Source organism: Cervus canadensis, chromosome 8 (assembly GCF_019320065.1).
Source record: "Cervus canadensis isolate Bull #8, Minnesota chromosome 8, ASM1932006v1, whole genome shotgun sequence".
NCBI classification, from domain to species: Eukaryota; Metazoa; Chordata; class Mammalia; order Artiodactyla; family Cervidae; genus Cervus; species Cervus canadensis.
The window spans coordinates 78813745-78830569 of record NC_057393.1 but is presented as its reverse complement, the minus strand read 5'-3'; the positions used below and the strand labels follow the sequence as shown (position 1 = coordinate 78830569).

Sequence of the window (16825 nt, the reverse complement as noted above, 5' to 3'; positions counted from 1 at the left end):
CAAGAGCTCCAAAACATTATGCTTCCCAGATGTTGGCTGCAGGGCTTAGGGGTGAGACGGGGAAGCTGGCATCCTCACCATAGGGAGAAGGGATCCAGAGCGCCTTGCTTCTCTGCCCGGGCTGTACGTGACTCAGTCAGCAAGGCCTTTTCAGTTGCAGAGTGTCAGAATTTGGCTCTAAGTCTTTTGCAAGTGCAGGTGGAGTTAGAATGCGTGCACGTGCACACACTCACGCACAGAACTGCAGAGACTGCACAAACCTAAAAGATGGATGAAAATTATTAATCCAAGAATCACAATGTTCAATGAGACCACTGGAGGCTCAAAAACAAATACTGGTTAAGCGTTTCATAATTGTTAGTCTAATCACTAACATTTGCAGATTGACCTTCATTTCTCCACCCATTTTCTTTGTAATAAATTAGAATGTTGATGAAAGGCAAATGCAAACATGCAATTTTTTTCCCCTTTGTCTCTTTGAGAAAGTGAAAAAGAAAGTACTATTGAAATACTAAAAAGCACAGTTTCCTGCAAATTTCATTGTCAGACTTACAGTAGCAATTTGGCAGGGTATATTTAAAGACTGAAGTTACTGTTGGCAACTCGAATGCAGGAATCATTATGAAAAATTTGAGGCCCTAGGAGTTATACACCCCTCTTCCTGCCATTATAGCTCTGAGAGAAAGTCAACACCTCCTTTCATTGGCAGAGGCCTTAAAAACTGCTGTGCTCATTCCCAGGCTTCCACTGGCGTACCTGCCGTCTGTTGTGCTCACCCCCACCTTCAGCGGAATGGAGCTTTAGGTGGTTGATTAAGTTCCTGTCGTTTCAGAGATGAAATAGTTTGCTTTAGAAATGCTAATTCAATTCTGTTCTCAGAGACCAGTAGTATGACAGGTTGAAATGACGATTGTTCTAATAAAGTAGTTGTCAAATGCAGAGGCTGTGGGAACCTGACAGCCACCACCGACACACGCACAGCTTTGCTGAGTGACTTCCCGCCTCAGAGCCCGTTTGCTCATTGCAGTTATTTTGAGCATGATGTGGGAGAAGGCACCCAGTGCTTCATGTGGTGTGCAGGAAGTCTTGGTAATATTTAGCAACTACTGTTATTTCAACTAAAGAACTTTACCCTGAGGAAAACCAAGAGCCTGATGAAAGATGTGATTCATATACATATATGAATGCTTATTACTGGAAGTATTTCTGCATTTTCAAACTATATATGATTTTTATATCTAAAGGAATACTTTAGAGTGTTACATGAACACATAATGTGCTAGTAATAATTACCTTAAATCACATTCATTTATTTCTTTGATGTTTTATATGGTACATTTTCATCCACGAGCTTTTTTGATCCCTATAAATTCCCAGTGAGGAAAAGGGTCCCAGATCAGTTAAGTGTCTTACTTGAGGTCATCAGTAGTTAGAAAAAAGGACTTGAATTCATTTTGCAAAATTTCTTTATCCTTGTTTTCCTAATGGTTTAACTCAGAGGGAACCTAGCAAGTTAGTTAGTGTTAGTCACTCAGTCATGTCTGACTCTTTGCAACCCCATGGATTGCATCCCACAAGGCTCCTCTGTCCATGGAATTTCCAGGCAAGAATACTGGAGTGGGTTGCCATTTCCTTCTCCAGGGGATCTTCCCTACCCAGGGATTGAACCTGGGTCTCCCACACTGCAGGCAAATTCTTTACCATACAAGGTGATATATAAATGCTCTAGAGCCATGTTAAAAGACATAAGAATCACTTGGTGCACTTAAAAATGCAGATTCTTCCCCCAGCATCTCACTCATCAGGGAAAGAGCCAGCAGGAACCAGTAATTTACATTTTCACCAAAAGCCTAGTCTGATTCTGATGCAGGCACCCTCCTGGAAACATGGCTCTGCAGGGATGTACCATGAGGGGAACGACTCAGAAGTGGTGTCAGAACCCGGAGGGCCTCTGCTCTGGGTCTTGTCCAAGGACGAGTAGACCACGCTCTATGGGCTTGAGTTTGCAGGCTCCTGAGTCAGTGGCTGAATCCCTCCTGCGGCTTTTCTTGCTTTGGTTCTCTCGGGCCAGCCTGTTCCACCTTTCTGGCTAATGTCTAACAGCTCATTCACATTGAAAGGTGGGGGAGAGGATGAAACCAGCGAGATCAGTGCCAGGGCATTCACCAGGTAACCTGCTTTTATTCACAGCCCCTTTAAACAGTGGTGATAAGAGATAGAATCAGGCTTTCTTCGGGAATGATTTTAGATTCTTGTGGTGTGGAGGACTTTCACACACCCCAAAGCCATCAAAAGGAGGTAAAAGGGCATGATCTGATACTCTGAAGCAGTTGCTCTTTGTGGATGCCTGCCCTCCTCTTTATTCTGCTAAAACTCAGAGGGATTGTAAACTGGGCAATTAATGGGTTAGCACATAGGGACAGGGTGGGAATTGAGAAGGACCTGGGGAAAAGTGGACAGGGCTTAAAATATTTTTTTAAAGATTTACAACATCTCCACTTGTAGCACTATTCTAAAATCAGAGGGTAGTTACAGCCAGAATGGCCATCATCAGAAAATACACAAACAATAAATGCTGGAGAGAGTGTGGAGAGAAGGGAACACTCTTACACTGTTGATGGGAATATAAATTGGTATAGCTACAATGGAAGTTTCTTAAAAAATTAAAAATAGAGCTACCTTATGACCCTGCAAGGAGATCAAACCAGTCAATCCTAAAGGAAATCAGTCCTGAATATTCATTGGAAGGACTGATGCTGAAGCTGAAACTCCAGTACTTTGGCCACCTGATGCGAAGAACTGACTCACTGGAAAAGACCTGGTGCTGGGAAAGATTGAGGGCAGGCGGAGAAAGGGATGACAGAGGATGAGATGGTTGGATGGCATCACCGACTCGATGGACATGAGTTTAAGCAAGTTCTGGCAGTTGGTGATGGACAGGGAAGCCTGGTGTGCTGTAGTCCATGGGGTCCTAAAGAGTCTGACACAACTGAGTGACTTAGCTGAACTGGCTGATGACTCTGCAATCCCACTCCTGGGCGTATATTCAGAGAAGAACATGATCAAAAAGGATATACATACCCTAGTGTTCACTGCAGGTCTGTTCACAGTAGCCGAGACATGGAAGCAACCTAAATGTCCGTTGACAAAGGAATGGATAAAGAAGATGTGGGTACATATATACAAAACAATGGACTATTACTCAGCCATCTAAAAGAATGAAATAATGCCATTTGCAGCAACATGAGTGGAACTAGAGATTGTTATACTGAGTGAAGTAAGTCAGAGAAGGAGAAATATCATATGACATCCTTTATATGTGGAATCTAAAATGAAATGATACAAATGAACTTATAAAACAGAAACAGACTCAGACTATGAGAATGAGCTTTATGGTTGCCAGGGGGATGGGTGGGGGAAGGCATAGTTAGGGAGTTTGGGATTGACATGTACATGCTACTGTATTTGAAATGGATAACCAACAAGGTCTGTATAGCACTTGGAACTCTGCTCAATGTTATGTGATAGCTTGGGTGGGAGGGGAGTTTGGGGGTGAATGGCTACATGAAGTTGTATGGCTAAGTCCCTTCACCGTTCACCTAAAACTATCACAACACTGTTTGTTAATCGGCTATACGCCAATACAGAATAAAAAGTTTAAAAAAAATTAGGGGGTAGTTAGAAACACTCTTTTTCCTTATTCTTTTCCAAAGAAAACCAAAACCAAATGGACAAGTAGGATGCTCTGGAGAAGTACGTTTAGCCAGTGGGTCCTGACTGGTGTGGGTTACTGAGTGTGTAGGGAATCAAGGCACATGGGTTTCCTGCTCTAGGAAGCTTGCTTTAGGCAAGAAACTGATGCTTTGAACACCCTGTTCACATTACTGAGAAACTAGACTAGAGAGACTGTTTCCAGTTTTAAGGCATTTTTGAGAAATTAGACTTTTCCAAAGAATTCCTTTAGATAAGAAGCAAGTAGCTTGAGGGCTATTTTTGTTTTCTTCAAGACTCAAGAGTATGACCCTATCCACTTAATGATATACTGGGACAGCAAAGATCAAACAAAAGGTTGCTTTGACCTGCAGTATTTCTGTCACATCAACGGAACTAAAAAGTTTTGGATTTTCCTTTTCTTTTTGCCACTTATCTCTTAAAGGCATTAGAAATGGTTGTGTATTCTCTGGAGCAGGTAAAACCTGTATCAGAAGTTAAAAGAAGGTTTTAAATTTCCTCCTGAGAGTAATGAGGTTGTCTGACTATTTTAAGTCTTACAAATCTAAATAATTTTGTGATATTTACCAGTTTGTTGTCTTCTAACATATCACAATAAACTGGTAAATATCACCAGATTATTTTTTATTTGATGTTTTTAGAAAACATCATGTTTAGCCAGATCTGAGATAACTGTGTGAATGAAATCAGCTTAGATCTTAGATGAGTGACTTTTTAATACTCAAAGAGAGTTTAGATACAGAAGTTTTAAAATATATAGAAATACTACATAATGGTCTCTTTCCTGGTAATTAACCAGTTTTGAGCATGTTCTTATTTCTCTTGCTGCATGGAATTTATCTGGTTGAATTATGTTAATGATGGTTTTAACTGAAAAACCCATTTTTTTGCTGTGAGGAGCCTTCCTTTCCCTAGGCCCCTTCCCAAAAGTCAGCAAAGGGGATCCCGTAGATGTAGGAAAAGGTGACTGTGAGATCTAGTAATTCTGCAATTATTTATCAATAAGCATGTCCTGTGCTTTAGATGCAGTTCTGGGCATTAGATACAATGCTTGAATACAGATTCTTGCTTTCATGGATCGAGCTTTTTTTTGGTGGGTAGAGAGAAATATATAACAAGTTAATCAGAAGGCATTAAGTAATTAAAGTCCCTGATAGATATGAAACAGAGGCTGTTTTATATTGGGTAGTTTTAGCTGGCTTTAATGAGCAAATGACATTTAAGCTAAGACCTACATGGCAAGAAAGGGCCAACCTTGTGACCATCTAGGGAAATAGTACTAGGCCAGGGAGACAACTGGCATTATCATATTGGAGTCAGGGCAAACTGGTAAGTTCATGGAGCAGAAGGTGGATAGGGTGGTGGAGCATTGAAGATAAGGTTGGAGAGACAGGCAAAGACTTGTTTATGGAGCATTTCAGCCCATGGTAAAGTACTGGTAAGGGATTATAGGACTGTATGCTGAGCGAGGCATGGTTTTGTTCTAATTTGCATTTAAAAAAAACAACCTACAACCTAGTTGCTTCATGGAAAATGGATTATTGGGGTGGGAGGCAAGAAAGAATCAACATGTCCATTAAAGAGGCTATTAATGACAGTGGTGGAGATTGGTAAAAGTAGGTAGATTTGGGGTATGTTTATATACGACATTGATAAACTGACAAATTGGATATAGTGAGGAGAGGATGAATGGTTGAGCAACTGGGTGAATGGTCATCACTTACTGAGATGTAGGAATTCTGGGAGAGGAGTAGATGTGAGTGTAGCTGTGGGGATGGTCGTGAACAATATGGTTTCAAACACTCTTAAGTTTAAAATGTCTGTGAGACAATAAAATGGAGGTATCAGATTGGCAACTCCGTGATGCTAAATTTCAGTAGAGAATTCAAACCTGGAGGTAACAATTTCAGTCATGGCTATTGTTAAGCTTTGAAAAAGGTTGTGATTACTGATTATTTAAGGAGAAAGTGTAGAGAGAGATGATAAGGAATGTGAAGACCAAACCTGACATTTGGAATAGAAAAGAGAGGAAGATCCTACACTAAGGATTCAGTGGGGCAGCTAGGAAGTCTTGAGAGTGGTGTCATGAGTGGTATCATAATGCCCTGAAGAAAGAAGTGTTACAGCCAGGCACTGTCAGCTGTGGGTATGCTGCCATGGGACTGAATTGAGTTCAGTGACCTGAATAGTAAAGGATTCTCTTGGAATTACCCAGTAAACATAAACCTTGGGTTATCAGAAAACGTTGACTCTAATACTACAGATATATAGTACAAAGTGTGGTACCTGAAATATAGTGATTAAATAAATGAATAAAGAATGAATAAATGCAGGTTCGGTATAAAACTTTGAGATCTTTTAAATTACTATTTTTATTTTGATTTGGGAGAGTTCATTTTGGTTTCCAGGCACTTGTCATTTGCTGGACAGATCATGTACTTAATTTGGGTGAGGTGACACAGGACAGTGCCAGACTGCTCTCCACCCTTCCATGCTGTGAGCTGGATTCCTCTCAGAGCACTGGGTGTAGCTGCACCACTCCCCTGCTCGACCAGGTGAGACACTAGGCAGAGAAGCTCTCCATGCCAGATGGAGGACTGGCCTTGTGGTCCCCAAAACAGAAATCTTAGCACCTACTCCTCCACATCTTAAGGAGTGACTCTTTTCACTGGGGTCTCTCAGAACCCCACCAGACGTCCATTTCATCATAGCGGACTGGAGTACAAAAGTAGGACGTTAAGAAACACCTGGAGTAACAGGCAAGTTTGGCCTTGGAGTACAAAACGAAGCAGGGCAAAGGCTAACAGAGTTTTGCCAAGAGAATGCAATGGTCATAGCACCCTCTTCCCACAACACCAGAGAAGATTCTACATGTGGACATCACCAGATGGTCAATACCAAAATCAGATTGACTATATTCTTTGCAGCCAAAGATGGAGAGGCTCTATACAGTCAGCAAAAACAAGACCAGGAGCTGACTGTGGTTCAGATCATGAACTCCTTATTGCCAAATTCAGACTTAAGTTGAAGAAAGTAGGGAAAACCACTAACCCATTCAGGTATAACCTAAATCAAATCCCTTACAATTATACAGTGGAAGTGACAAATAGATTCAAGGGATTAGATCTGATAGAGTGCATGATGAACTATGGATGGAGGTTTGTGACATTGTACAGGAGGCAGTGATCAAGAAAAAGAAATGTAAAAGGCAAAATGGTTGTCTGAGAAGGCCTTACAAATAGCTGAGAAAAGAAGAGAAGTGAAAGACAAAGGAGAAAAGGAAAGATATTCCCATCTGAATGCAGAGTTCCAAAGAATAGCAAGGAGAGATAAGAAAGCCTTCCTCAGTGATCTGTGCAGAGAAATAGAGGAAAACAACAGAATGGGAAAGACTAGAGATCTCTTCAAGAAAATAAAAGATACCAAGGGAACATTTCATGCAAAGATGGGCACAATAAAGGACAGAAATGGTATGGATCTAACAGAAGCAGGAAATATTAAGAGGTGGCAAGACTACACATAGAGCTGTACAAATACGATCTTCATGACCCAGATAATCACGATGGTGTGATCACCCACTAGAGCCAGACAACTGCAATGCAAAGTCAAGTGGGCCTTAGGAAGCAAAACTATGAACAAAGCTAGTGGAGGTGATGGAATTTCAGTTGAGCTGCTTCAAATTCTGAAAGATTATGCTGTGAAAGTGCTGCACTCAATATGCCAGCAAATTTGGAAAACTCAGCAGTGGCCACAGGACTGGAAAAGGTCAGTTTTCATTCCAATCCCAAAGAAAGGCAATGCCAAAGAATGTTCAAACTACCGCCCAATTGCACTCATCTCACATGCTAGCAAAGTAATGCTCAAAATTCTCCAAGCCAGGCTTCAATAATATGTGAACCATGAACTTCCAGATGTTTAAGCTGAATTTAGGGAAGACAGGGGAAGCAGAGATCAAACTGCCAGTATCTGTTGGATCATCGAAAAAGTAAGAGAGTTCCAAAAAAAATCTGTTTTATTGACTAAACCAAAGCCTTTGACTGTGTGGATCACAATAAACTGTGGAAAATTCTTCAAGAGATGGGAATACCATACCACCTGACCTGCCTCCTGAGAAATCTGTATGCAAGTCAAGAAGCAAAAGTTAGAACTGGACATGGGACAACAGATTGGTTCCAAATAGGGAAAGGAGTACGTCAAGGCTGTATATTGTCACCCTGCTTATTTAACTTAAATGCAGAGTACATCATGCGAAATGCCAGGCTGGATGAAGCACAAGCTGGAGTCAAGATTTCCGGGAGACATATCAGTAACCTCAGATATGCAGATGACACCACCCTTATGGCAGAAAGCAAAGAAGATCTAAAGAGCCTCTTGATGAAAGTGAAAGAGGAGAGTGAAAAAGTTGGCTTAAAATGCAACATTCAGAAAACTAAGATCATGGCATCTGGTCCCATCACTTCATGGCAAATAGATGGGGAAACAATGGAAATAGTGACAGACTTTATTTTGGGGGGCTCCAAAATCACTGCTGATGGTGAATGAAGCCATGAAATTAAAAGACGCTTGCTCCTTGTAAGAAAAGACTATGACCAACCTAGACAGCATATTAAAAAGGAGAGATATTAGTTTGCCCACATAGGTCTGTCTAGTCAAAGCTGTGATTTTTCCTATAGTCATGTATGGATGTGAGAGTTGGACTATAAAGAAAGCTTAGCACCGAAGAATTGATGCTTTTGAACTGTGGTGTTGGAGAAGACTCTTGAGAATCCCTTGGACTGCAAGGAGATCAAACCACTCAATCCTAAAAGAAATCAGCCCTGAATTTTCATTGAAAGGACTGATGGTGAAGCTGAAACTCCAATACTTTGGCCACCTGATGTGAAGAACTGACTCATTTGAAAAGACCCTGATGCTGGGAAAGATTGAGGGCAGGAGGAGAAGGGGACGACAGAGGATGAACTGGTTGGATGGCATCACTGACTTGAGGGGCATGAGTTTGAGCAAGCCTCAGGTGTTGGTGATGGACAGGGAAGCCTGGTGTGCTGCAGTCCATGGGGTTGCAAAGAGTTGGACGTGACTGAGTGACTGAACTGAACTCAGAACTCCTCTGCTCACCCTCTTATCAACTCCTTCATAATGAAGGAAGAATACTTCACCATGTGTATATGACCAAGTGTCCTTGGTATTCTTGCCTGGAAAATCCCATGAACATAGGAGCCTAGTGGGCTACAGTCCATGGGATCGCAGAGAGTTGGATATGACTGAGTGACTGACACTTTTGGTAGCTGGAGAAAATGACTATAAACAGGTCCCACACCCTGTTCTTGAGAATATGCATTTGTGGGTAACTGCCATGGCTAGCAACTGAAATAAATGATAGGGGTCTAATGTGGGTTCTTTGTTCCTCCCACTCTGGGAAACTCACCTTATTAAACATTTCCCTGTCTGGCTTTATTTACAGGGTTCATCAATGTCCCTCTCGAGGTCCAACAGTCGTGAGCACCTGGGAAGTGGAAGCGAATCTGACAACTGGAGAGACCGAAATGGAATAGGTCCTGCAAGTCATAGTGAATTTGCAGCTTCTATTGGCAGCCCCAAGCGTAAACAGAACAAATCAAGTGAGCTTTGACTTTTCCTCATACTTTTAGATGTAATCAGCTTGGAATTTACTTGGTTTAGTGTGATGTTCAAGTATAAACTCTGGACTTCATGCCTTTAAGAGTTTTGCATTACTCGCATGTCGCCTCCTCTGAGAAGCCTTCCCTGTTTTTCCCAGGGAAGCAGGCCATTTGTTCTCTGCTTTCACTGCATTTCGTATATGCTTTCACTCTACCATTTGTCTTAGTGAAGTAGTTATTTGCATAACTGTTTCTTTGTGTAGAATTGAGATCCACAAGCCAGGGACTATATTCATTCAGTAAACTTTATTGCCTATGCACCAAACATTCTTTAAGGCTGTACCTTCTTTTTTTTTAAGTTGAAATATAGTTAGCATATAATATTATGTTTCAGATATACAGTGTAGTAATTTTACATTTGCAAGCATTATGAAATGATCACCATGATAAGTCTAGTATCTCCTATACAGTTATTACAGTATTACTGACCATACTCCTTATGCTGGATGTTATATTCCTGTTGCTTTTTTATTTTATAACTGGAGATTTGTACCTCCTAATCCCCTTCGTCTGTTTCACCTCCCCAACTCCCTCTAGTAACCACTCATTTGTTCTCTGTATCTGTGAGTCTGTTTTCACTTTGTTTTATTTTTTTAGATTCCACATATAAGTGAGATTATACAGTACTTGTCTTTCTGTTTTTGACTTATTTCACTTAGCAGTATACCTTCTGGATCTGTCCATGTCGTTACCCATGGCAGGACTTCGTTTTATGACTAATACATTATTGTATATACACCTTTTATCCATTCATCTGTTGATGGACACTTAGGTTGCTTTTGTATCTTGACTATTGTAAATAATGCTGTAGTGAACAGAGGGGTGCATATATCCTTTTGAATGAGTGTTTTTGTTTTCTTTGGGTAAATACCCAGAAGTGAAATTGCTGGGTATGGCAGTTCTATTTTTGATTTTTTAAGGAACCTCCATACTGTTTTCCATAGTGTCTGCACCAGTTTACAATCCCAGTAACAGGAGGCTATGCCTTATTTCTTAATTTGTTATTTCTTCCCAAAGGTCTAACAGTGTCTGGCACTAGTAGGTGCTTGGTAAATGTTTGTAGAATGAATATACAAATGAGTTATGCACAAACATCAAGATGATGAGGAAAAGGCAAGCATGTAAAGGAATCGAGCAGAATGTGATCAAATTAATTCTGTCTTGGACAACAGAAGTCTGTCCAGTGACCTGTAGCTACCAAAAGTGAAGAGCAGGATTTTTCACGTTGACAAGATGTAGCTACATAAAAAGTTTAAAGCATAGGCTTTTAACATATATGATTAAGACTCAGCATGAGTCAAGTGGTTGTGTCTGTAACAGCACCCACATGTCTGTATAAATAGGAAAACAGACAAGAACTGACGGAGTAATCACAAGATATGCCCCTAATGTCTTTTTTCAGGATTTCAAGTCCTGAAACACATATCTTAGACTATTTGAAGAATACTTGGAGAAAGGTGATCTAAATGAGCATAGTAAACAGTAACAGCTAGTTGTTACCATCAATCAAGTGGGCCATGTTGTCAGAGCCTCAGATTTGGTAAAACAAATCATGGTGTCAGCCAACTCCAAACTAGAAAGCAGGGTCTGTTCTTTTATTACAGTGTGTACTGTCAAAGCAGTCTGAGGTCTTCCTGTTGGTCCTGGGCTAGGCCACCCACTACTGACGGGAGGATGGAGCTGAGAGGTGGGCTGGTGCCAGAGGTATAGCCAGGGTAGAAATTATCTCCGTTTTATATTCCAACATAAATTAGCTCTGTGCCTCTCCTCTGTCCTTATCGCCTTTCCTTTCACTTAACACTAGATAATTAAAATTGACTGCAAGCTAGCTGCATTGAAATTAAGGATTAGGGTTAAGATAGGGGATTCATTAATTTAAAAAGATTGATTAAAGAAGCACTGTTTTTTGGCCTTTGTCAGATGTTTTAAGGGCCTGGGGTAACTACTGTAAGTAGTTAATATAAAACCAAATTTTTTTAAAAAGCTGTGTACCATAATAAATATTTATCACTAACAGTATTTTATTTTAAAATATTTTTAAACTTTTACTGATGTATTGCTTAACTCAGCATCTGTAAAGTATTATCATTTAAACAGGAACAACAAAACATGTCATCAATGTAAGAAAGGATGTAAATGTCTTTTTGTTGTTGTTCAGCCCCTAGGTTGTGTCCAACTCTTTGCGAACCCATGGAATCCCGCACACCAGGCTCCTCTGTCCTCCACTATCTCCCAGAGTTTGCTCAGATTCATGTCCATTGAGTCAGTGATGCTTTCTAACCATCTCATCCTCTGCTGCCCCTTTCTCCTTTTGCCTTCAGTCTTTCCCAGTCTCAGGGTCTTTTCCAGTAAGCTGGTTCTTTGTATCAGGTAGCCAAAGTATTGGAGCTTCAGCATCAGTCCTTCCAGTGACTATTCAGGGTTGATTTCCTTTAGTATTGACTGGCTTGATCTCCTTGCTGTCCAAGGGACGCTCAAGTCTTCTCTAGCACCACTATTTGGAAGCATTAATTCTTTGGCATTCAGCATTCTTTATGGTCCATTCGTACATGATTACTGGAAAAACCATAGCTTGGCCTGTATGGACCTTTGTTGGCAAAATGATGTCTCTGTTTTTTAATGTGCTGCCTAGGTTTATCATAGCTTTCCTTCCAAAGAGCAAGTGTCTTTTCATTTCATGGCTGCAGTCACTGTCCAAAGTTATTTTGAAGCCCAAGAAAATAAAATCTGACACTGCTTCCATTTTTTCCTCATTTATTTGCCATGAAGTGATGGGACTGGATGCCATGATCTTAGCTTTTTTAATGTTAAGTTTCAAGCTAGCGTTTTCACTCTCCTTCCACCCTCATCAAGAGATTCTTTAGTTCCCCTTCACTTTCTGTTATTGGGGTGGTTTTATCATCTACATATCTGAGGTTGTTGATATTTCTCCCGGCAATCTTGATTCCAGGTTGTGAGTCATCCAGCCTGGTATGATGTACTCTACATAGAAGTTAAATAAACAGAGCAACAGTAGACAGCTTTGTCATACTCCTTTCTCAGTTTTGAATCAATCAGTTGTTCCATTGTTGTTTCTTGACCCACATACAGGTTTCTCAGAAGACAGGTAAGGTGGTCTGGTATTCCTGTCTGAGAATTTTCCAGTTTGTTATGATCCACACAGGTTAATGAATTTAGTGTAGTCAATGAAGCAGAAGTAGATGTTTTTCTGGAACTCCCTTGCTTTCTCTGTGATCCAATGTATGTTGGCAATTTGATCTCTGGTTCCTGAGCCTTTTCTAAATTCAGCTTGTACATCTGGAAGTTTTTAGTTCATATACTGCTGAAGCCTAGCTTGAAAGATTTTGAGCATTACCTTGCTAGCATGCAAAATGAACAAAACTGGACTGTAGTTTGAGCATTCTTTGGCATTGCCCTTATTTGGGATTGGAATGAAAACTGACCTTTTCCAGTCCTGTGGCCACTGCTGAGTTTTCCAACTTGCCGACATAATGAGTGCTGCATGTTCACAGCATCATCTGGTTTAGGATTTTAAATAGCTCAGTTAGAATTCTGTCACCCCTATTAGTTTTATTTGAGTAATGCTTCCTATGGCCCACTTGATTTCACACTCCAAGATGTCTGGCTCTAGGAGAGTGACCACACTGTAGTGGTTATCCCACTTTTTTGTATAGTTATCCCACCTTTTCTGTACAGTTCATTTGTGCTTTCTTGCCACCTCTTTTTAATTTCTTCTGCTTCTATTAGGTCCTCACCATTTCTGTTCTTTATCATGCCCATCCATGCATCAAGTATTCCCCTGATGTCTCCAATTTTCTTGAAGAGATCTCTAGACTTTCCCACTCTATTTTTTCCTCTACTTCTTTGCATTGTTCATTTAAGAAGGCCTCCTTATCTCTCCTTGTTATTTTCTGGAACTGTGCATTCAATTGGGTATATCTTTCCCTTTATCCTTTGCCTTTTTCTTCTCTTCTTTCCTCAGCTATTTGTAAAGCCTACTCAGACAACCACTTTGCCTTCTTCCTTTTTTTCCCTTTGGGATGATTTTGGTCACTGCCTCCTATACAGTGTTAAGAACCTCCATCCATAGTTCTTTAGGCACTCAGTCTACCAGATGTAATCCCTTGAATCTATTTGTAACCTCCACTGTATAATCATAAGGGATTTGATCTAGGTCATACCTGAATGCCTTAGTCATTGCCCTACTTTCTTCAATTGAAGCCTGAATTTTGCAATAAGGAGCTCATACTCTGAGCCACAGTCAGATCCAAGTCTTGTTTATACTGACTGTATAGAGCTTCTCCATATTTGGCTGCAAAGAACACAGTCAGTCTGACTTCGTGTTGACCATCTGGTGACACCATGTGTGGCGTTGTCTTGGGCTGTTGGAAGTCGGCGCGTGCTCTGGCCCGGCGTGCGTGCTCTCTTGGCAGCACTGTTCGCCTGTGCCCTGCTTCATTTTGCACACCAAGGCCAAACTTGCTGTTGTTGCAGGTATCTCTTGACTTCCTACTTTTGCATTCTAGTCCCCTGTGATGAAAAGGACATTTATTTTTGCTGTTACTTCTGGAATATCTTGTAGGTCTTCATAGAACTGGTCAACTTCAGCTTCTTCGGCATCTATGGTTGGGCATAGGCTTGGATTACTGTGATGGTGGATAGTTTGCCTTGGAGATCATTCTGTCATTTTTGAGATTGCACCCAAGAACTGTGTTTCCAACTCTTTTGTTGACTATGATGGGTACCCCGTTTCTTCTAAGGCATTCTTGCCCAGAGTAGTAGATATAATGGTCATCTGAATGAAATTCATCCATTCCCATCCATTTTAGTTCCCTGCTTTCTAAGATGTCATTTTTGTACTAAGTCTTTAAAATATGGTGTTATTTCACATTTACAGAAAATTTTTAAATTTCCACTAGCAGATTTCAGGTGCTCAGTAGCCACAAGTTGCCAATGACTACTGTACTGATCAAAAAAGTTTTAAGTAATTTTCTTGACACCCTTTTCAAAGTCACCAACATATAGGTTTTCTCTGGGAATCCCTGTTATACCAGTTGTTCCACTGTAATTCTCGTTTTTAAAAATTTTTTATTGGAGTGCAGTTGCTTTCCAATGTTGTGTTAGTTTCTACTGTAGACCACAGTGAGTCAGCGATACATGTACATATATTTCCTCTTTTGGGGAATTTCCTCTAATTTAGGTCACCACGGACCACTGAGTAGAGTTTGCTGAGCTGTACACTGGACTCTCATTAATCATCTATTTTATACACAGTGTCAATAGTGTATACATGTCAGTCCCAATCTCCCAGTTCATCCCATCACCCTCCACTCCTTCCTTGGTGTCCATACATTTGTTCTCTACATCTGTGTCTCTATTTCTGTTTTGCAAATAAGATCATCTGTACCATTGTTTTAGATTCCACATATATGCATTAATATATATGATACTTGTTTTTCTGACCGACTTCACTCCATATGATAGTCTCTAGGTCCATCAATATCTTTATATATGATCCAATTTTGTTCCTTTTCATGGCTGAGTAATATTCCATTGTATATATGTACCACATTTTCTTTATCCATTCCTCTGTTGATGGACATTTAGGTTGCTTTTATTTCCCTTAAAGAAAGTAAATTTATCATTTGGACAGCAAGTCATATGGTCAGCCAGGCTGCTTCCATTTTGCCCAGTCAGTGGTCACTCCAGTGCAGGCATCATACTCTGCTCTGTGTCACCTTTGAGCCAATACCGCGCTGGTCGTTACTCCTCAATCTTTTTGGTGATTCTTACCTTCAATTGGTGGAGTGTTCCAGGGCTCAGGGCCTCTTCACTTTGGTCCTGGATCCTTTTCCCTACACATTCTTACCCAAAGAGGTAAAGCATCTGTTTTTAAAAGAAAGAGAAACCTTATGAAGAAATTCCTTTCACTGGAGACCTATCTAGGACTTCTGAACCAGGAGATGAAAACAACTAGAGAAAATGATTAGTGGCCATACAGAACAGCGTTCTTAGATTTGGTGAATGCATTGATCCTAGAGGAGATTAGATAGATCTTATTAGCTCGGTGAGTGTCCTCTGCCCTCATCTCTCTGGGAATCCCTGCTGAAGTGGCATCTTTGGTAGAATTCCCAAAGGGAGGAGAGTTCATTGTTGATTAGGGTGGTAGGAATGGCTACACAGCTCTGCTAGATTCTCCAAAGCTGCTCTTGAACAGCGTGTGGATATCTGGTCAAGTACTTGGTATGGCTCACTAGTCTGTCACCCAGTTGTGCATGCCATTGGGTCTGAGAACCACAGACAATACGGAGAAATCTTTACCCACCAGATCAGGAGGAGAATCCAGACAAAGCTTGACATGGCTGTCTTAGAATTTCTCCTAAGAGATGGATATGTTTCTGTTGTAAGTTAAACCCAGGAACTCCAGCATCATTCTTTTCATTTCACATGTTCTTCTTCATTTTGGAGCACTCCCTTTCATGACCTCACTGCCCAGTTATGTTGGAGGGAAATGGGGTTTATGTGTGGTAATATCACAGAATTTCTTTGACCACAGGAAAGCACAAGTGTGGATACAGAGGCCCAGCCTGCATGCAAGAGGAGCCTGTAACTTTCCGTACCTTTATTGTGTCCTAGGGATCTTCCTTCCAATTCCTCACTTAATTCACATCAAATCAATTATAAAGAGCAAATGTTTCTGAATGCTGAGGGAGAATATGATTAATGATTATTAACTACAGAGACATTGTTGCTGAATTGCTGTCTCCCAAGTGTGCCGTTTTAAATGGCAAGAGCCTCCCTGAAAGCAATAACCAGCATTTCCTTAATGAAAAGCCAGTGTTTCAGTAAAGGATTTGCTGCGTTTCTGTAGCAACTGCTCTATTCAGCCCAAAACAATGAATTTGAAATATTTGAGTGATTAAAACTTTTAATTAAACCATGTTCTCTCTGGGCATTTCCACTTCAAGCCTGTCTCTCCTCTGCCTTTCAGCGGAACACTATCTCAGCAGTAGCAATTACATGGACTGCATTTCCTCGCTGACAGGAAGCAATGGCTGTAACCTGAACAGCTCTTTCAAAGGCTCTGACCTCCCTGAGCTCTTCAGCAAACTGGGCCTGGGCAAATATACAGACGTCTTCCAGCAACAAGAGGTCAGTCAGTATTTATTTTCCCAGGTGTCTTTTTCTTGGTTGTATGTGTGATGACTTCTAGAAGGAAATCACTCATTGACCTATGACTGTGCTTTCACTGAACATTTATTCAAGTCTCATAGCTTGTTTTTGCCAAGAAAATTGTCATTTCTTGTTTACTCAGTGCAACTGGTAAACACAGGATAGCAGACATATAGGAAATCGTGCTTGCAAAAACACTCACAGCCATCCTTCACCAGTTTTAGCTAAAAGACCTAATGAGT

The 16825-nt window shown here is 40.7% G+C and overlaps 1 protein-coding gene and 1 long non-coding RNA gene across 7 annotated transcripts in view; one reads left to right on the top strand and one right to left on the bottom strand.

The window, feature by feature from the left end:
• Nucleotides 1-16825, top strand: part of BICC1 (BicC family RNA binding protein 1) — a 358569-nt gene that overhangs the window by 331170 nt on the left and 10574 nt on the right. For all 4 annotated transcript variants that reach the window (XM_043476923.1, XM_043476921.1, XM_043476919.1 and 1 more), the window contains 2 exons: nucleotides 9194-9350; nucleotides 16402-16562. In XM_043476923.1, coding sequence (XP_043332858.1) covers nucleotides 9194-9350; nucleotides 16402-16562 — 318 coding nt within the window. The remainder of the gene's footprint in view (nucleotides 1-9193; nucleotides 9351-16401; nucleotides 16563-16825) is intronic.
• Nucleotides 1-16825, bottom strand: part of LOC122446553 — a 45582-nt gene that overhangs the window by 22604 nt on the left and 6153 nt on the right. For 2 of the 3 annotated variants that reach the window (XR_006270898.1, XR_006270900.1), the window contains exons 2-5: nucleotides 16031-16114; nucleotides 15204-15296; nucleotides 3082-3131; nucleotides 79-260 (exon numbers count right to left, since the gene is read on the bottom strand). This is a non-coding gene — a long non-coding RNA (uncharacterized LOC122446553). The remainder of the gene's footprint in view (nucleotides 1-78; nucleotides 261-3081; nucleotides 3132-15203; nucleotides 15297-16030; nucleotides 16115-16825) is intronic. The other variant, XR_006270899.1, reaches the window with a different exon arrangement.